The following is a 21,858-nucleotide window of genomic DNA, read 5'->3' as shown; positions in this document are numbered from 1 at the left end:
TTATTTTAGACCACAAGGTAAGTGATTATAAAATAACACAAATACGGTAACTGAACTAACATTGTTAACAAGAAATAGATTATTATTAACTTTCTATTTTGAATCGGTTCAGGTTAAAACATCAAATTAACATAGAGTTATCAGTTAACATAGAGTTATCGTTATGGCAAAAAAATAAAAAATCTCTTTGGGTAAAGTATAAAGTAAAATAACAAACTTTCGCAGCATTGATTTGACCCTGTTGGAGTCCTTAAATCTCGTATGAACTATCACTTCTATACACAGCATTGCAATGACCTTACCTGACCAAGTTATAATAAACTAAACTCATAACGCCGACTGTATGTTTCTTTTATTGACAACATAGACATCGTTAAGGTTTTAATTTCGAAAGGGAGTTTGAAAAAACAAAACACTAAATTTAAACGCATAAGAAGTGATTAAATGCTACAACTAAACACAAGCGTAATTATATTAATTGTTATTATAATAGTTGTGTACTAAAGCAGTCATAACATTACACAACGATTTCCGTTTGTAGACCTTTACAAAGTTCATATTTCACTTGACTAAGATACGTGTCATTCAGGATTGCTTGTGCTGTTTACAGCAATAATCGTATTGCACTTTATACATATTAAACTACGTGCCGGCCTATTACTTCATATATTCATTTGCACAAGTGATACTGATTACATTTGGCAAGACAGCCACACCCTTAAAACCTTTTTCAGCTGTCTTTACAACTATAAATTCAAATGAGACTGGTCAACAATAACTACAACGTTCTGACATGTTACATTTTTTGTATTGTACAGCTATTAGAGGTTAAGCACCAACAGCGTGTTAAAAATTAATAAAATATATGGTTAAACACACTGGCCAGCTGCATGGTATGGCTATATAAAACATGGCAAAACATACACGGCAAATGCATGATTAGTTTGGTTAAATATATAGAGGGGCTACAAAAAATACACTACTCTAAATTAAACAAGCATATACAGAAAAGTTGTGGTGCCAATACCATGAGTGTGGTACAAAGAACTATACTGCGAGTGCAATATTTAAAAAAACACTTGCAACAATGGGTGTAAATAAAATCAATAATGTATAGTTTATTTAAAAGTTTAGACTGTTGTATTGTGTGAATCGGGTGGTAGATATCTGGACTTAAGAATCTAAAATGGCGAGGTACTTCCGTTCAATTATCTTGGGCAAGAGCTTGTGCCTGAAACATAGAACAAATTATAACATGTACTGGATACCCATGTTAGATGTAAATGGTAGATTGGTAGCATATTACAGTAGACAAAAATTCAGAATCTTTTTCCAATAACAACATAAAATAATGGAAATAAGAACACAAGCTACAAAAATAACTGTTTCCGGTTTAAGCAGACAGTTTTATATAAGATTATCACCAGAATCAGGACACACCTTGTGATCTTAGGTTTGGTTAACTATTAATAAAAAAAATATATTTTTTGTGGCATAGGTATACAAAATAGTAACCTAAATTTACCAAGCAACCTTTATCACACTGTAATTGTAAAACATTGTTACATTTGTATAAAAACAAATTTTAAAAGTTATAGAAAACAAATTTTGCAAAATACGCAAAACAAATACAAAGCCATACCGTATTGGCAGAAGTAGTAGGATAATGACGGGGAATATCATCTTCATGTAATAAAGATCCACAAAACCAAACACGGACACAATAACCAACCCTAACACCTGAATCAGTGTAAAAAGATGAAGCTTCCTCTGTGGAACTTTTCTCACATAGTGGTTGGGTGGATAGGAACTCTGAATGGAGGGTATGGATTAGAAATGTATGTAAAATGTTGTACATTTAACAAAGTGATATTCTATACAGTGTCTGTTTGCTGTTGCAACGACAGTTTGCTCTAAACTTGTTGTAACAACAGTTTGCTCTAAACTTGGAAGGGCATGACACTTAAGAAAAGGGCTCAACAAGTATGTCCGAACTATCCTGTTTTTTAAGGGCCATGTGGCCTTAGGACTTAGGTGGTTTGTTTTGGGGAATCATGTTAACTGATATATACATTTTGTCTATATAAGCATTTTGTGGAATAAGATAAAGCACTTTGTGGAATAACAGGACTAACCATCATGATCATCATTTTTGGCAACTATAATAATGAAGTCTTAAACTTACTCCTTCAGTAAAGATGAGCATCATTCGGTCAAACATTTGGTTTCCACTGAATGAAGAAAAGCCAAGGTACAAGAACAAGCCCTGAATAAAAAGTTGCATGTCAATAGAAAGTTTGTTTGATGAATAAAGTATCCTCACATGGCCGAAATGTGATCAAGTATAACATAGATGTGATGTTACATACCAACAAACAGGGTTACTTCATATACCAAATGTATATGCTTATGGAACTTACCCTACATGTGTAGGAAAGATGAAAAATAACACATGATATTACATATTATATTATACCTGCAACACTGCAATAGGAACGTATTGAAGCACAGGCACAATCAACAATGAAAGGCCAATTAATACATGAGACACAATGCTTGTGATGCGAGTTTCTCTCACTTTTACAATCCTGAAAATAGATAAAATGTATTTTTGCTGTAGAAGAGACTTAGCTTTTTATTTAGAAACTTTAGCTTCACTGAGTGCTTTAAAACTACCCAAGATATAGGACCTAATTTTGCAACCCAATCATATTGGAGATGATAAGCACCTAAAGAAATGATTAATCAACCTAGAAAAGTTCTTATTTATCATTTCTGTGAGGTGTTTTACCATTAATGAGCACTTGTGAAACAGATCTAAAATGGACTCACTTTTGAGACCCATTGAAAGAACAAGATGTAAAACATAAGAATGAAGTTAAACTGAATGGCTTACTCATCATGCACAGTTCCCATGTTAGTAACATGTTGTTCAACATCTGCAAGTGCCTTGACATGCATTGGGGAATGAGGGAGGGCTGCATGGACCCACGGTAGGTTGAATACAGAGAGGAATATATTGATAAAACCGACAACCATTAGATCCCAGTGGTAGGCAGGTCCCTTTACCAACCTTTATAAGTTTTGACATTACATTATTGTAGGGTACTGTTTTGGCTGTTATTTATACACAACATCAAATAAGTTCTCTTGGATTATTGTGAAAACAAAAAGCGAATAAATCTCAAAAAGAAAATTGAATATTCAAAACTTTCAATATATATTATATAAAAATTCTAATTTTTAATTATATATGTTTACTTAATTCTCATAATCATTTAATAGCCTACTATCAAAGTCTAGGTTTCTTAAATTGGGTGTACAACATAAAACCAAACTCTAGCATGAACTGTGTTAAACATGCTTTGTTTGGCAAAAAGTGGTGTGTGGACTTTTTGGGGATTATCCAAGAGTGAAATTGTTTATAAGAGTGACACCAAACACTTTTTTAAAGCAAAAAAATGTTTATAGTTGTTGTAAAATGATCATGTGTTATAAAGAGGTTTTATTTTAATCACACTTACATCATTACCATAAGAGTAAACTTACTTGTTCTGTGGAGAATTAATGACCGCAGCACTCACATTCTGATCCACAAAGAAAAGACAACTGAGACAAAGGCCCAACCCACAAGCCCCCACATGAGCCAGTGGTGGTAGTGTAGTAAATGGGGCAAGAGTAAAGAACGACCTTCCAGGTATGTAGTTGAATCCTTCAACTGATTTGAAGTGGATTAGAGTTAAAAATCGGTGGGGGTGTACCTTTATATATATATATATATGTGGGTAACAGGGTAGGGAACAAACTGTTTTTTTTAAATGGCTACAAAATGAGGATTGTTTTTGTGAGGTTAAAAAAAATTTGTAAAAAAAAATAATTTCAAAAATAATAATATGTCGTCGTTGAAACCTTTGTTAAAAATAAAAATATTTAAGTTGAATCACCAATGTCACCATCACACATTTGCATAGTATATGGTGTGGCAAACCCATAAGTGAGTATTAGATTACAGCAAATATGTTAAGTCTATTGCTCAAGGACATGTATGCCAATGGTGGCAGCATTGAGCTTTAATGGCATTAAGCTTAGAATAAAAAAGTGGCGTTGAGTTTTACTTTAGGTATCTTTTGGTTACAAAACTGCACTACAGTGCTGTTGTGCTATTCGCTTGGATTAATATGTAATACAGTAGTTTGGGAACTTACGGGGTATTTGTCTGAACACATAAGATCCAAAGAATGAGAAAATAATAACAGAGAGAGGAAGAGCGTAATCTGTCAGGATCTCTCTCTTGGTGGATGATAAAAACTGACTGTAAACAAAACGTTAGATGGTCAGATTTTCTTGTTATAGTGATTTTGATAATATATCTTAATTAAAAATTTGAATCCTTCCTTTTTTTAATAGTCCCACCTCTTGCAGAACATTTTAAAATGCAATTTTATAAATACTCCTAAAAGTGACTGTTAAATTTTTTTTAAGTAACCAAAGCTTAAACCAAGGATGCTATAATAAACCAACCAAATGCTACTACATGGACCACAGGTTAAAGTCTGCCGAAAATAAAGGTTTATTGCAATGAATAGAATACACCTCTGGACTATAAAGTTAAACTTTAACTTACGATTCATCAAATCTAAGAAGTGTCATCCCCAGCCACAAGGTACCACACATAAGAAACAAGAAGAGAATTGAATTTTCCGGACGACAGCAAAAAATCTTGCTAATGCATTCTGCAGGGTAGGAGCTAACTGTTGGTGTTGCAGTGGTCGGGTCACTTGTGTTCATAGTCATGTTGAGAACTGAAGTGAAAAATAGGGATATTTATTTTTAAGAAAAAACAACTGATATAAATACAGAAAAATACTGAATAAAAATGGCAGATAGTATTTTTCAATCTGAATGGATATTTATTTGATGAGAAATAATAAAGTGAAAATAACAAAATGGCGACAAAAACTACAAAACAACAACCTTTTTTTGTATTTTCGAAAACAAGTAGCCTTGTGTAAAATATGAGTAAATCACATGTTACAACCTAATTAACTCCAATTATTTGTGTAATTGGATGAAAAGTGTGCATACTAAAAGCATACAAGTTGTTTTGCCAACTTAGGTGCCAAATTACAAACATTTAACCAACGGAAAGTACAGATCTGCCCGCGGGCATTTATAATCACAAGATGTTATTATCCTATTGTGCTTTTCCATGAACAGAATAACAATTTATAATTTAAATGCAGTGGGCGTGTGGCGGTGGTAAAATTATCGGATTATGATGTAAATAATACACCAGCAAAATAGGATGATCATAAACACAACAGATTTGGTTTATTTCTTTGAATACAGTAACCCAAATCAGATTAATTTAGACAGCAAGCGAATGAAATTAGCAACTGAAAAAAGTGTTTTCACCACAGCAGCTCACCTGAGGATAAACTGCCGATCGCTTTGTTTGGACATTCAAAGTTGTAGTTCTTCTGAAAGTCTAAATAATAAATAATTTAATTTCGCTTCCGGGACGGCCAAGGTAATTATAACTTACTTCCAATTGTAGCTTTGATTGCATCTGCACTGAAAGCAAGCGCAATAAAAAATCCAAATATTTCCTCAGTTGATCTAAAATGTGTAATGTGGTCATTATGCTACATGTTTTACGGATCAGCTTGTAAGTTTTTGCAAAAACAGAATTACCTATTTGATTTTTGGCATCAAAGTTCAAAGTATAAGTTTTGAGCCATAAAATTCTTTACAGAGTATTACCAAATATATTATAGAGAAAGCAAAAAAAATAATTTAAAAAAGTAATCAAGCTTAAGACAAAAAAAGTGTCGCTATTTTGGGTGGTTTGGAAATGACTGCCGTTGGTACCTTGTAGAATACTTCATTAGCATACTGGCATTGGTGACTGATTGTAGAAGTAAAAATATTCCGTTCCATATCCCAGTCATGGCGTACATGGCCTTGAAATCCAAATTAAACTCCGTACTTACAATCTTTATCACTGTAAAGTAAAAGTATTTATTTAGAAAGAATTCGCGCTGAAGTAGGAAAAATGCACCACCTCCAAACTGCATCACAGCTGCACTGTAGGGCCTTGCATATGATTTGATAATACATACAATAAATGTAGACCAATATATACACAACTTATCAGTTTAAAAGGTTTATGCTGGCTAACATGTATAGGGTAATAAGGTGGACCTGTATGGGACATTGGGATGTTGATAGACAAATAAATGCCAGAAGCTATTTTAGAAAACAAGTGAATTATGCCTGGCAACAGCAGTTTATATAGGAAAGGGTAAGCTACATTAGTTTAATATACCTTTTACATAGAGGGCAAGGGGTGCAGTTGTCAATAGCACAAGCATTGGTTGGCCACTAATTAACGCAAACACTAATCCTCCAACTGTTTGAGACATGATGCATGATGTCACATCTGTTGGAGACAATAAGCTATCAATATTTGTTAAACTCAAACAACCTTTCCACCATGCATTGAAACTCAATAAAGTGCAATGAACTCAGTGACTTGTTTTCTTTGATGCAAAGTAAGGTAAAAATTTTACTTTATTAGACGTTTAAATTAAATACAGAATGATGTTGTTGGATTTTTCTTAAACTTAAGCACCCTTGACATTATGTTTGTACTAATGCAAACTCTGTAAGTTAATTTAGGTAACAAAAAAATCTGAACCAAAAACAGTTGGAACCTTGCACATTAAAAAACATGCAAACCAGGTCCCAAATAACGATAATAAAAAATAAATGTAATTTTTTAATTTCACATAAATTGCATTTTGTTCATGAAGTACCAAGTTTTTTAATTTTAATTAAACAACACTTGACAAATAAACTTGAATGAACTTACCAATAACGCCGTTGGTGTTTTTCTCATATAATGTTCCAAAAGCAATGTCGGGTAGTAGGCAAGCAAAGTAGAGAAACAGGATGGTTGCGATCACTTTGTGAATTGTATGTTTACCCACGAATCCTGTATATTTAGGACAACGGTTGAATGAAGTGTTTTGGCAATATATAAGACAGGGCTTCCAACCTTAGCGGTTGCTGAGAGTATACTAATTTTAAACAAGTTTTATCTCTTCAAATGCAGTAAAAAAATATATTAATCAAATCATTAACAAGCAGGAAATAGGAGAAAAGCGACAATGGTTTCAAAACATGTTTAAGACTGAATGTAAATGCAGTGTTATTGCAAAACAGCCATCATAAACAAAAGATTAGTAAAATACTATCGCTTAGCCTTAAGCAGATACGGATTTAAATTTGTGGTGACAAATATAAGCAAATAAACAACGCCCCTTTGGTGGAACGCCCCCCTTGCTGGAAGTTTCCAATAATCCTAAAGGTCGATTTGGTCCATTGCCCAAAATAATTTTAAATTATTAAATAATTTTCTATTATTATGATATAAGTCTCATACAGTCATATATTTCTTTGTTAATTCATGAACATTTGTCAAACACCTGTACTTAATGCGCAATGATACCTTGCATTCTAAAATACTTTAAGCTAACATACCATCTTTATAATCTGACCAATAATGGGGCAATCTTCGCTTTATATCGTCATAGATTCCTCGGCCCATTTGCTTTAATGTATAACTCTGCAATTTAATATGAACAGAGGTAAAACAGTTAAATCAATTGAATGAAAATCTAATTGATAGAGTGATTGTATTTCAAACCAATTATCAGAATTATTTTGACATCATTTGTGTTACATGCAAACTTAATTGTGGTTGTTTGTGGAATTGTAAAACACTCTTGAAGATTTAAAACTACAGTGGCATACCTGTGCTCTATGGGACTGCAAAAAAAACAATTTTGGGGTAAAACAATAGTCAAAAATACGTATAATAACTGTAGAAAATAATGTATATTAATCATAGAAAATAATGTAATGGTAAAAAATTATGAATAATAAACGCTTTTAATTAATGGAAGAGTAAAAGTTCATATAGAGGTAAGTATAGAACAGTGTTTCTTAAACTGGGGTAAATTTACCACTGGAGTAAATTCCTCCTATTTAGAAGGTTAATGAAATCCACATCAGTTGATGGGACAGAAAAATTGGGCCAATTGTAGTACTTTACCAGACATTGAACAACTCGTTGCATTAAATATAACTGATGTAATTAATTGTTTTCGATCTTTAATAAATGAGCGCCATATTACATATTGGGGGTAAATCTGACAAGCATCTTTGTTAAAAGGGTAAAGTATACAAAAAAGTTTAAGAACCACTGGTATAGCGTATGTAAGTGAACTATTAACACATGTATTAAAACATCAAAGTTATTTTAACCCCATTCTACCTGAAACTCCACTTCCCCACCTCCTGCCAGCATTGCACCTTCAGAGAGAGACTCCGTGACTTGTCGCTTGTACTTTGCACTCTGCACAATCAAGGCTTCCTTGAATTGCTTCTCCGTCTCAGCTACCATCAAGCTGTGCCTGAACCCACGGTTGCACATCATAGATGAGAATGTGCGGCCAATCTCAACAGCATTCTTTGTAAATTTCTGTAAATTTTTCAATGGTTGAGTGTATTAATGTAACTTACTTTATTTTCGCGTGGCCAGAAAACAACAGTCGTTATAACACAGGTGTTCATGCACTTCGTGCCTGCTCTTGAGTTACTATGTATGTTACTTTGTAGGTGATTACCTTTTTTCTTTTTTTATGTGTGGCTGATAATTTAATTTGGACAACCCTCTTGTGACCATTGGGTTAGAGCAATTCCCATTAAATATCTTGCCTAGGGACACATACACCAACAATGGCAGTGGAGACAAGCCTTGAACTTATTACCTCTGGTACATGCAGGCACACTTTTCCACGGTGCCAAACAATTGATAATTTGTATAACGAATAAACTATGAATGAATGTTATTTATCCTTGCGTGGCGGGCAAAACAAAATTTGTTATACCAGCCTTAAACATATCACCTTTAGCTAGATGCAGGCACATGACCACTGTGGCATGTGCCTGCATTTTTTTTATATAGTTAAACATGCAGCTGTCACACATTAAAACAAAGTCCTTAAAACAGCTAAATCAAAAGGGGTAAAGACAATAATATTTTAAGGCCGTTGTTACAGTAGGACCCATTCAAAATCCTACCTCCTTCTTTGGAGCAATGATGGCAATAACAAACTGAACTTCTTCACATTTGTTCCCCAAGTTGAGTGGATTACGCAAGCGTGCGATGGCAACGTGACTTTTGTTTACCATTGGCAATGTGCATCTGTAATACACACTTTGTAAACAACTAAACATTAAAAAGCACAACCAATTTGTAGTACAGTATATTATGCTTTAATGGTAAGATGCGGCATCGGAGCTTCAATTGTAGGCCAGAGTTGGTTAATTACCCTATGATATGTACCATAATATGTTAGTTCAGACTTCAGATTAGTGTTGTTTTATTCCACTCTAGTGGGTAAGGTCCTGCAGTGTGGAACGACATTTAAGACAAGAGTTGGTGGATTACCCTAACACCCGTTGTACTAGAATGTAACTCAATAGTAACCACTGTGTCCATAATTGTTTTTCCCAAAGACACATTTGCTCATTCGTATCGACATCAAGCATTAAACCCAATATCCTTTGGTTACAATGCAAGTACCCAACCACCGATTCGGCACTCGACAAATGCTGTAAAAAAGATTCCAACTTACAGAGCTGTTATCCATGTTTCTTCATAGTCTGCACCATCAGGTTTGTAACTCACACCTTGAATTGTTTCCTTCAAGTGATCCACAGATGCCACTAAATTGAAAGCAAGTTAAGTGTTTATTATTTATCTTAACATGAATTTTATTTAACTCTTTGAGTACAGTAACAAAGATTAGAATCATTAAATTAACGAATGGAAGGGTAAACTAGCAGCAAAAGAAAGACATTAAAAACACGCTATGGGCGAAAACTACTAGAGTTAAAGTGTCAAATAAAACCAAAAATTAACTTGTATTAAAAAGGTTTTAATCAAAACAAAACCGGAAGAAAGGTATGCATACACTCATCTGTTTAGGGGAGTCACTTTAAACAGCCACACACTTGCAATATTATTGCACACTTATTAGTCTAGCTGGGTTTAGTCTACAAATCTAATAAATGTAATGCTTCGTGCAAATTTTTAGGGATTAACATGCATACGTGGGAAATTTAATAGTCCTAATCTCAAAAGGGTCCCATTGGAATTACAGGGTCTTACAACCGCATGTTTAAATATTTTTGAACTTTAATTTTTAAAAACATACATATCATTGAGCCACAAAATCTAAAAAGTATCAATAACTTTTACCAAAACAGCCAATTATTTATGTATTATGTTATGTCTCAAGAACAGTACAATGTAAAATATCTTGAACAAAAATAGTTCTACTGACTTGCATCTTGATAAGTCTCTTGGAAAGTAAAGAAAGACTTTCCAGCTTGTGATGTAATCTTCTCATCCACATCAAGATCCTTCTGTAGTTTAGAGAGAAGTTCATCAACTATTTTGTCCAAACCTGTTGAAACTTATTGTTTTAATAACATGCTTGTTACAATATACTGTTTGTAGGAATGTAGGGTGTAACAGTTACAATTTTATCAAAATTGTTCACTTAAATTTGTTATAACGGCTGTAGTTTTGTTGTTACATCCCGTCTTTTCGATTTTATAAACATCTCTGATCTTCGTTACCATGAATAGAGGTTAAGTATATATTATGTGCTAAATGTGTCCCATTTTCCTCCACCCTACTTATATATTGTTGCAAAACGTTGTGTGAAATTGAATTTTGGGTATTGGGTCGCCAGACCTTGCTATAAAGCTAGGCTCATTATTTGAACCGTACTACAAAAAGGCTGAGATAAGAAAAACCGAAAGTCAAATCCTGTGCAAAAACGGACGTAACGGTAAACGACCGACGTTCAAATATCCTCAATGGGATAAGTATTTACATCACTATTGCACAGAAAATGACCGTTACATCATAGTCAAGGCTAAAATGTTGTTAAATAACTTAAATTTCGTTGGAATGTTACAAGTAATGAAGTACAAATACATCGTAGCCTAATGTCAAAAACATGTGTTGTAAATTAACCAATGCAAAGTCAAAATCATCGTAACAAATACGCGGAGAAATAATATGTGAGCTGCTTGTTTGCGCATATACTTGTTTGTGTCATAATAAACACTATGTAGCACCTTCGCCAATTACACGTTGGAATATAGCTCCTGGCTTAAAATTTAAAGAAATTCCAAATTTAGCTCAAGGCGATGAAAACATAATGTCAACGTCTTGTAATAAAGATGGGAGATGACATTATGACAAGCGTGTGGTTTTGATTTTATTGCATCCAAATTAGTCGGTATGCAGGCCGAGTTATGACAGCTTAAGGGGAGAAAGAGGCGTTGTGTACGTCCAATACTCGTCGGGGGGAAAGGCGTATACTGTAAACGCGCAACGATCGCGTTACGTAGTGCATGTAGAATGTGTGTTCCAAGTAACCAACTCAATAACTTAATTATGACAGTCAAAAAATTGTTGCTTTTCTTGTTAGTGCGCATGCCCTTAGACTAAAAGTAATGTATCTGAAATCGACGCCCAACTTTTGTGTGTCAATGCGTTCGTTGGCGCAAGACAATTATAACAGCAATTTCTCCAACTCAGTGGTCACTAACCTGCTGTCTAAATTGTCCGCCATACTTTAAAATAATAATCACCCACAAGTTGTACTCATTGCAACTCGTAAGCGGGCACGAGGTTTATGAAACAGAGCACCGATGTTGTAACGACCGTCGTTGCCCCGCCACACAAGGAATAAATAACTTACATTTATCGTTTACGAAATGCATACACTGCGTCATCACTTACTTGTATGTGGAACGTCTAAAACAACAACCGGTTGCACCAAGAACTTTTCCAAGTCTCTTCTTGCTCGGATTTCGTCTCGGAAGTTCTTTAGTGGTAAGGTCTGAAAAGGTCATTTTGTGATATAAGATTACACTTTTAAACACCGCGTACTAGGCGATATGTACTGTAAAAAGATCGCGGAATAGGCTACATTTAATTTACCACATACAACGGTAGCACAACACGCCACTATAGTTTTTGTACAACAGGCGAAAAGTCAGCGGTCATTTATGTTTTACGTCATACGGCTTAGAAGTTATGCGTATAATTGGAAACGGGGGGTTATTAGACAGAATGATGAAGCCGTCTTACCTTACGGATTTTAAGTATCAGTTCACGATGGTAAAACTCGTCTTCCTCATCTGTTAACAAAGTCAAAAGAAAATTAAAGGAAAATACCAACATAATTTTATTTACCCTTCAAGTACGATAGTGAAGGTGAAATTAACTAAAATAATGGAGAAGCGAATTGGGAAATGAGAGCCGTAAATAAAAGATCGGCTTAGCGGGCTTTGCGCTTACAAAATGACACCTTATATTGTTTTGGCTTATAACGACTTGATTTATCTAACGCAGTATTAAAATTTTACTCAACAATTTAGATTTATACGACTTCGATTCAAGCACGAGGTTTATGAAATAATTAAGTAATAGGCTACACATTTAATCATCTAATTTATTGTGCCTGGGATTAAGGGTCCCATTTTTAAGCCACGGAACTATTAGGACACATGTGAACGTTTAATATAGTCGTCGGTTTTCGGAAAGTAAATGGATAAAAAAAATCTGTGGGTCAATATTAACGTTTAAAAGGGTACGCAGAGTTAAAAATGAAACCGCGTCGGTCAACATAAGTAAAGGTTCGGGAGCATACGCAGTTGCTAGTTTTACTGGGGGTCAGTAATCACCAAAATATATTTGAACCGAGTCCGGGTTAAATTATGTGGTAACACGGTCCACTTAACTAACAATAACTTGACACATTTACCAATGAACAAATACAGAAGCATAAGATGTATAGGTTAAATATTAAACCATGGGTCAAACACAGTTAAATATAAATCAAATACATGGCAAATTTAAAGCAAATTGTAAACTTCAATATTCCGTATCTACTTGTAATTGAATTAATAATACCCATATACAGTGCATAATAACTTGGCGTTATAACAGCTTGTTTACATGATTAAGTGCTGTTTCTGATGTCATACGTATCCGTTATGACATCACAGAGGCTTTACCGCGCGTTATTGATTACTAACAAAATGTCTCTCGTTTTATCCGCAAGTAAACAAACGCGGACACAAATGTTTTGTTTCTTTGAAATAGCAAAGATTAAATTATTTGAACAACGAACAAATAAGAATCAACAGAACGATAGTCGTTAAACGCGTTTCGGGTATATAAAATTGTATATGAAAAACGCATCGGCTAAAATGCGAGGCTGTTAAATTGAATTGATGAAAACATACTGTGTATTTTATAATATATTTTACGTTACTATACAAGTTAAAATAAAAGACACATACAACGCGGTAGCTTTTAACTTACCGTACCTCACATAATACTAAAGGTTTTTAATATTTCTTCGAATATAGTAACTTAAATCAGATTAAAAAACACAAATAATACAAGGAAAAAATTATCAGAAATGGGGGTCGGTAACATGGATAAAAACTGACCCAATTGGGTAAAAGCGTCGAATAAAGCGTGGCTGATGCTAAACCTACCTTGTAAGTCGTCGCGCGACATTCGACGTCTAAAGTTTCCTGCACTTTGCCTTCGGTTTTGGACCAAAGAGTTGACTGACAGATTGGACATTGGTATCATCTTGTGCTCGCCAACTTCTTCAGTTAGCCGCTCAGCGGAAATGACGTCATCATAGTTAACGCTGTTAACGGTCTCCCGAGTGCTGAAGGAAGTAATACTAAGCTATCGTAAATAAAATTGAAAATGACGCCTAGCTGAGTGACATATTTATGAAACGACTTTTTATGAAACGAAACGGTTCAAGAGCATCGTAGGTACGCGTAGTCTGTATGATAGGTGGTGATAGCTGCTTTCAGTCTGTAAGTCGTCGCTCCAAATACTGCACTTATCCCTCGCTAATACTAGTATAGCTAGAAACGCAGCCTAGTACGGATTACTGCATTATTTTCCAAAAGGCTAAAACGTATTTATCTGTTTGTAATCGATCGTCTTCGTACAAAGCTTTATATTAGACCGTGACGATACTACCTTATCTGTATGTTATGCAGCTATTATAACCATTGAAGTTTGCAGTATGTCCCAGAGTCACCCACTGTGTTATCCGAATATATGAGTCGTCGCTTTAACTTGGTAGCCCAAACAAAACAGTATCAACATTAGTCACAGACTGGTATTCATACGTCATATTATCTAGAAACTCTACAGCATATATTGCGTAACAGTGGTGCTGTAACAATCAGGCAACAGGATGCTGCTGTAGAACGTTATCTGATATCGGTTTACCTTATGGCTGTAGCGTAAGCATCAACATGCATTTACCTCACAGTCAGCATATATAAAATCGGAACGAACATACATTCAGGCAATTTAAAAGATTTACAACCACTGAAACTTTTATATGAACTCCCGACGTTTAGTCTTATGATAATATTACCTTTTCGAGTTCTAGTTTGTTAATAATTGAACAAAGTATTCCTAGAGCGCATTTAAAATTCCACACAAGCTAAACTGCTGAAAATATATAACATACCTAGACCTTTGTGTGATGAACTTTCGACTCATCATGGCGTGATCAGTTCTACTTAGTATTTCGCCTACGCTAACATAGGGCCAGCTCAGCAGCAGAGGCTAATATGTACACAGTAATATGACGCAAGGCGTGAAGAGATTTCAGATTAGGCAATTCGTCGTGTGGGTAATTAACTGATCACTGTGCGGGTGCTTGCGATAGAAATACGCAGCTGGTGAAGCGCATTGGCTGAGATACTAATCTTGTTTGAAATTTTTGACACGCCATGTATTAGGCTTTAATTACTAATTAAAATAAATAATAAGAAAAAGCACCCGCAAAGTTACATATACGCGTGATAACTTGAAGCAGACATAAGGTGTATGTAACAGAACACCTGTGTAATAAAGACCGTAATTGACCTGCCGTTGGGGGATAAATAAGTTACACTTATTCTTTTATTTATAAACGTTTTCTAGGGTAGTGTAGATACTGAATACAGTTATATGATTTTGTAAACATTTTGTTTACTTCCCAAATGAACAATAAAAGTAAAAACAAGTACCACCTTACCCCAACCTAGAATAATGTTACTTTAAGATTGAAACCACTTACGATGACGACTGCTGCTGCTGTCGATTTTCCTGCGCCTTCTTCTTCATCTCGTTTGTGATTTCAAGAGACACCATGACGTCATCCGTGCTGACGTCATTATCGAATACGTCATTTTCAAGAGGGGTGTCGGCAACGTAAACCGGGTTTTCGTATTGGTTGTTTAAACCATTACCATTGACTGTATATAAGAAAAGCTTAATGCAACATTGTATGTAATAATCACACGGTTTATTTAGGTTAAGGACATTATACTAACGTACGGTTCCTAATTCGATTGTTGTCTTGTGAGTTATTGGATATAACAGACATTTTATCTATTCTTAGAGCATAACCGAAAACATGTTTATTCAAAATAACATTGCTATTGCAAAAATATCATTGGTATATTTTGCAAACAATTACAAAATTAAACAAAAACATTTTTTCGTTTTGTTACCGGTTGTGTGATTTTGTGGTGATGTCATATTGCGATGACGTAGTTGGTGGTGACGTAAAGCTTACGTGAGGTCGGTTGGGGAGAGTTTTTTCTTCTTTCTCTTAAACACGGAACTTTTCAATCTACTCAGGTCGTGGTGCGACGGCATACGTGTCAAGCTGGAACAAAATTAGTTTCACTTGTACATCAGGGTCATAAATGGGTCGCTATTACAAAAGTATTAAGGCCAGAAAATACTTTTATTTACTTTTTATTTTTTGATGAAGAGTAAAGTGAATTACACTGTTATTGCTTATTTTGCATACCATAAGCAGATCATCTTTTTTTAGATCGCAAACCAAACTATTTTGAAACTCAATTAAAATGTGGAACTTCAATTAAGAAATTAAAATGCTGTTTAATGATGAAAAGTGGAATGACTGTTTAAAGGTTTGGTTAAGTTTAAAATAGGTTCAGTTTAACTAAAATGTCGGAATAAGCGATTGCAAGATCCTTACGTTTCTGCGAATCATATAAACATGAGTTGTAGTAGAATGGGGGGAAATGGGACACCTGTTCATTCTATTTATCGTCTTATTCGGTAGTAAACAAAAAATATTCAAATAATTATAAAACCGTATTCTCACGACTTCCATAGGCCGTTATTGTTAATTGTTTAAAACACGATCAAAGTATTTGAACACTATGTGCTAAATGTGTGCCGTCCGCCCAACCAACTATATATTTTTCGCTTTAAACACGCTAGCAAAGATAAAATTAATTAAATGCAACAAGAGATTTAAGAGAATTGGCAACAAAGTGACAGCCGTAACTACTTGAAGAAAGTAGCAATTAAATAGCGTGGCTGCGAAACCAAAAAGGAACAAAGTGGTTGTTTACTATAACGTCTGTCACCGTAGGATTGTTTGGTGAAACCGGCCTGTAACTTGTCCTTCAGATACAGCACACATGATATTGAGTGACCCTTACAGCAGTACAACACTCGATAGTATTATGTCGAGTGCAGTTTAAAGGACGGTATTGGAAACCTCGCATTCGAGTTTAAACAGTAAGCAAGGGTTATAGAAATACGATGGTAGTCGCTGGAACAACAGACGGATTGGGTTACACTGGGCAGTGGTGTTTACAACACCGATGCACCTTTAAGGCTCTTGTATATTTTGACGCCAGATGGCGATTGTATAGACAATTATAAAAACAAACCTTTCAAACGAAGAATCTTCTGCTGGTCCGATTGCTTTGTACGGGGCAGAGGGGACGGGTTTTGTTATAGTTTTCAGCAGCCTATACAAAGGATTGGATCAATAGAACAACCTCAAACCTCTTTATGTCTTGAACACAAAAGAAGAAGTCTTATAGCACAGATTACGCACTGCCAATTACAAATCAACAAGTCTGTAGGATAAACAAAATGTAAATTACCACTTTCTCGAGACGTCCTAAACGCTGACCTGCTGCATACAAACTCGACATATCACGATTTTATTGTCTCGGTAACTGTAACAGCAGTCACAAGACTGAGTGAAGTATGACGTCATATACACACTTGTGATACGCGAGGAAACCGGAAACTAGACAAATGAAAACAACCAGCATGCTGTCAGAGTGCCAGTGATTCAGTGCCGACGCAGTAATTTTCTTGCTTGAAAAACACGCGTTATCGAGTTTTGTAGACCACCGGGAAAAAAGAGATTACGCGTCATTGCAGTTCAATGCTGTTAAGTTCCCATCGGCAGAGTAGTGACCTTTCCTGTTTTATGCCCCTTATCTACATATCTACCTTAACTGATAATGATCTCAATAACAGCGTTGGAATCACGGAAAATTGACACTTTTTGCAATGATTTAATACTAATGAATAAATTAGTTCAATAAACTGTTACGGCTTTAAAGGAATCTTCACTTTATCTAGAACAGACGACTTTGCAAGTAAGAAAACGTTTTTCTCAAACAAAACTCTTAAACTTTAAAATACCCCTTCACTTCTAATTGAAAGACTGCTTGCGCTACCAATGCACTCCTGCTTAACTGACCGCGTCAAGGTGCAACGAGTGCATGTTCATGCAGAAGCTCGCGTTTGCTCGACCGTGTCCTTAACGCAGTAACTTGACTAATGATAAATGCGCACGTGCGACAGAGACCTACACCAAAGAACGAAGAAAAAAGTCGCGTCGTTCCAGGCGGCATATTTTGCTGAGGGCGTTGGAAGACTGCGGCTGTTTCAAGCACAAACAAGCACTTTTGAGTTCCTAAGGTTATGCAACGTACCCGAAAAAAACACACATTTTATTTCCAAAACTCCTCTCCTGGTAAAACGTAAGCTCTACAAAAAACTGTTATTTGAGTTAAGTAGAAAATCACGCACTTTTTATATGGCAGATTATTTTCTACGTAGCACCAAAACATTTTTTACAATTTTTAAAATTGTAATTTTCGACAATGTTAACGTATGGTAACATTATTGTACCAACGTTTGTCAGAATATCATATTACGCCTGGCAGCAACAACAGCAGAATACACATTTTGGATATTTATTTTATTTTAAACCACGCAAAGAATGACCACACCAAGTTAAAATAGTTCGTATTTGCTAATTCTAATACATGTTGTTAACTTCAAGCCAGCGAAAAGATAACAATATGTGCCACACCACTTTTAACTCTGTCAAATTGTTCTCAATTAACTCTGCCGTTTCTGTGTTTAAATATCACGTTTAATGCATTACATCATTTCCGATGCTTTGATGTTGAATTTAATAGCTCTATTATGGTTAGACTTGTTTACCACAAAAGGACTTTTACTAAAGATTTAAATCACCATGAGCATATAAGCACCACTGGGCAATTTTGCAAATTGCAGCTTTACCCATTCGAAACAATTAATATTCATTTGCGTTTCTGTTTCGAAAATGACTTCAGGCTATTATTCATGTCAGTTTCTTATCCTGGAATGTAAGCTGCATGTTTAAGACATGCAAAACAACTCCTTATTTAGCAGATACTGCTTACGTATTTGCAGCCAAGCGTAAAGTTCCTTTGCTAGTGAAAAACAACCGGAAGAATTTCAAAAGCTCTTACGAAAGCAGAAAAAAGACCACGAAAATATGTGGTACTGCTTGCGGGTTACGTTTGTACATTATGGGGCAAATGGCCAGCACTCATGCATTTTGGGCGAACATTCCTGGATGTATTTACCTATACCGTTACTTACGGACTGTCATTTTACCAAAAATCCAGTGTCGTTGTCATGTTGCCTATTTTGTTGTGCTGTTGTCGTCTCTTATTCATAGCATATTTTAACAATTGTCGTTGATTCCTTTCTCTTTGGGACTTAAATAATATGATCTTCATGACCGCATTACAGTCAAAAATAAAGGTACCAGTTTTGAACAAGAATACTTTTTACTGGTCCATTTTCTTTAGCGGGTATTTGTTTGTCGCCCTCATGCGGCATGTTATTAGAGATGGAAATGCAAGAAATTATGCCTAATACGGAAATGGATGAGCGTCTTGCGGAACATAGCTGATGTAAAGGTTTAACTTTTTATGGTAGTTTGTTTGGTTAAGAACTATACCTATAGAGATCCTGAAACGCATCTAAAACATTTGAAAATTGCGCGATGCTGTTATAAACAGGCAGTAAAAATAAGACGATGCTCCAAAAAGAACACAGCTTGTTTTTAAGGGCCTATTAGGTAAAATGTATGCGGTAACAAAATGAGCCAACGGCAAGAACGTTTGCTTAAGAAAAGATTGAGTGATTTAACCGACCATAACGTCGTTGGAGGTATATAGGCATAAAGGATTCTTCAGTCACTGCATGGTTCATTGGTCCATATCGGTTTTAGTCAACCATTTAACCTTGGGTGCATTCTTTACAAAACGTAACCTTATACACAAAACAATATTTAGCTACCGATGCATGAATAGGAACGCCCCTTGCATTGTAATACGTAAGGTTTTGCGTATAAAACTCATAGTAAAAATAAATATAAATTATTTAACCTCGCGTGGTGGGGCCAACGCCAGTCTTCATTAAAGGGATTTATGGTTTTATACACCTCGTTTCAGCTTACAAGTTACTACAAATGTAACTTTGTAAGTGAAATGTTTTATTCTATGGCTGTTTAGGCAGCCTTATGACAATTTAGACAGCATCATGACTCTATAAGGATAATGGTTGCAAGCCTAACAGTTACCCTACATAGGTTATAGAGGCAGCCTTTCTACCAAAACGGAAACGGTATACACAGTATGATGACATACGGACGTTACTTTAAAATGCAGGATAACTTACAATTAAGTATATAGTCGAACCTACGGCAAACTCACAGTTTCGACAGTACACAGTCTTTTAACTGTGCTTTAACGTACTTGTTATTCTACATGGGCGAAGTCCTATACAGCGTGGCACACCATATGGAAAAAATGGTTCTACATACAATGTTGTACGCTATGGTACCGGAGTTAGCTAATTATACCCCGCGGTCCCCGAAACCGAGGCCGCCTATATGTGATACTCATTCATTCACATGTGATAACTAAGTTACAGAAACCTCGAATTACGTTAAAAGCCCAAAAAGCTTAAATATTGTTTGTGAAAAGACAACCAAGCCGTCAGCAAAAATTCGGGATAATGTGGTTGGTAAAAGGTAGTCTGTACCTGTAGCCTGTTATTTAGTTCTTATATTGCACGTTTAAATGTAATGGGAAATCGCTCTTGCAGAAAACAACCTGGTCTTACTTACGTGATACTTGTCACGTCACTTACGTGATAACTGTCACGTTGCGATAACCAGTTTTATTGCTGACAACAGCACAAACTAATTATGTTATTATTTTTTTCTTTTTATATTAGCTTTTTTAATGTCATTTATTTATCCTCTCGTGGCGGGTTAACTTTAGAAGTTAATAAGGATTTCCTATACACCTCTCGTGCCGCACGCAAAGTATATATAGTGGGTGATTTGTTTCTCTTAGGCTATTGTAGAGTTATGAGGATATACAATTCTGTAAATGTCTTTTGTTTTCTACCCACGGGGACGGTATAAGATAATGAAAGCACTGACTATCTTACCCTGACATATATGGTATGGACCATCTTTCCTCACTATACATATGCGTTACAGTATCGTTTTATTCTTGTTAAGCACGTGCGTGCATATAGATCCATTTTTGTCGACAGTTGGATTAATCGTTGTTTTTTTGCCATGATCTTTTCCACATACCTTAAATGACGTGGCAACCTTGAATAAGCTACTCAAGTTTCCACCCACAAGAATAACTATAACACAAGTTAATAGAAGAACAGCCACTGGTTTTACTTATGTATAGTAGGGTGGGGGAAGATGGGACACTTTGTCAGACAGGACTCTTTTTTAATTTTCTTTTTACGGACCCCCATTTAATGATAATCAGGGAAATAAGGTTACAGAATTATTTGACAGTATTATCACGACCTTATATAAGGCCGTCAAAGCTGATTACTGTTTTTTAAATATTAAAAAAATATGTAAAATAGAAACAGTATCCTTTGAACAGGTAAAAAAATGCGTAATAGTAAGGTGCCATTTTTTAATGCTCGCTAAATCATAGTAAAGCCAATGATTTTTTTAGTTTGCGAACGATTAAACTAGTTTCATAGCTTCATAAAACAACCTTGAATATTTCGTACAGTTTGATTTTGTCTCATAAAACTAGTTTTAATTTTGTAAAAATACACTGAGATATAAGCATGAAGAAAACAGGCAGGGGTCAATATGACTTTTTTTAGATAAAACAACAAAAAATATCAGTTAAACGGTATATATATAAAGTTTACATGGAAAAGAAACTAGCACAGTCTGTTAAACTCGGTAGGTTAAAAAAAGTTGTAGAATACTGCTAATGTAAATATATTTCAATTTAGTGTCCCATCTTCCCCCACATTGTAGTTTTGTATGTTTTCATTGCCAAACTTTGAAAGATTTACTTTTAATTTAGTTATTTATACCTCAGGGGGTTTTCAACTATAAGATACTGATATAATAAAATGATAATATTTTGAAAATATATTCGAAATTTGGTCATTTGCCATTGGTGATAATTTATAAGAAGGGGCTTGTGCCAAAAACCGAGTCGTATTACCCAATTTGTAGCAAAAATAAAAACTTTATC

The 21,858-nt window shown here is 35.0% G+C and overlaps 1 protein-coding gene across 7 annotated transcripts; it reads right to left on the bottom strand.

Moving 5' to 3' along the window:
* Positions 1 to 786: 786 nt before the first annotated feature.
* LOC149729455 (solute carrier family 4 member 11-like) lies at positions 787 to 17,125 on the bottom strand. Of its 7 annotated transcripts, none has more exons than XM_089887160.1 (25): positions 16,906 to 17,125; positions 15,703 to 15,860; positions 15,267 to 15,444; positions 13,663 to 13,859; positions 12,245 to 12,294; positions 11,894 to 11,993; positions 10,419 to 10,541; positions 9,708 to 9,798; positions 9,151 to 9,274; positions 8,342 to 8,548; positions 7,819 to 7,833; positions 7,546 to 7,630; positions 6,875 to 6,997; positions 6,329 to 6,442; positions 5,872 to 6,004; positions 5,546 to 5,619; positions 5,434 to 5,488; positions 4,625 to 4,807; positions 4,206 to 4,312; positions 3,550 to 3,718; positions 2,897 to 3,073; positions 2,477 to 2,588; positions 2,186 to 2,266; positions 1,643 to 1,812; positions 787 to 1,231 (listed from the first exon to the last, which is right to left on the bottom strand). In XM_089887160.1, exons 2-25 carry the CDS (start codon positions 15,728 to 15,730, stop codon positions 1,174 to 1,176), a joined length of 2,754 nt encoding a protein of 917 aa, XP_089743286.1. In that variant the 5' UTR covers positions 15,731 to 15,860; positions 16,906 to 17,125; the 3' UTR covers positions 787 to 1,173. The 7 variants fall into 7 exon arrangements, with proteins under 7 accessions (XP_089743286.1, XP_089743285.1, XP_089743287.1 ...); XM_089887159.1 differs by having other exon boundaries at positions 4,625 to 4,802; positions 5,429 to 5,488; positions 16,906 to 17,123; XM_089887161.1 differs by having other exon boundaries at positions 4,625 to 4,802; positions 5,429 to 5,488; positions 13,663 to 13,844; positions 16,906 to 17,122.
* Between the last annotated feature and the right edge of the window lie 4,733 nt (positions 17,126 to 21,858).

Source organism: Ciona robusta, chromosome 10 (genome assembly GCF_009617815.1).
Source record: "Ciona robusta chromosome 10, ASM961781v2".
Lineage (NCBI taxonomy): Eukaryota > Metazoa > Chordata > Ascidiacea > Phlebobranchia > Cionidae > Ciona > Ciona robusta.
This window is presented reverse-complemented; position numbering and strand designations above follow the sequence as displayed.

Coding starts and splice junctions, on each gene's coding strand:
- LOC149729455 (XM_089887160.1), bottom strand. CDS start 15,730: ATGACATCACCACAAAATCACACAACCG. Junction 12,295..13,662: donor GTCGCGCGACGACTTACAAG/GTAGGTTTAGCA, acceptor CTTTGTTAACAG/ATGAGGAAGACGAGTTTTAC. Junction 10,542..11,893: donor TTTAGACGTTCCACATACAA/GTAAGTGATGAC, acceptor AAGTTTCAACAG/GTTTGGACAAAATAGTTGAT.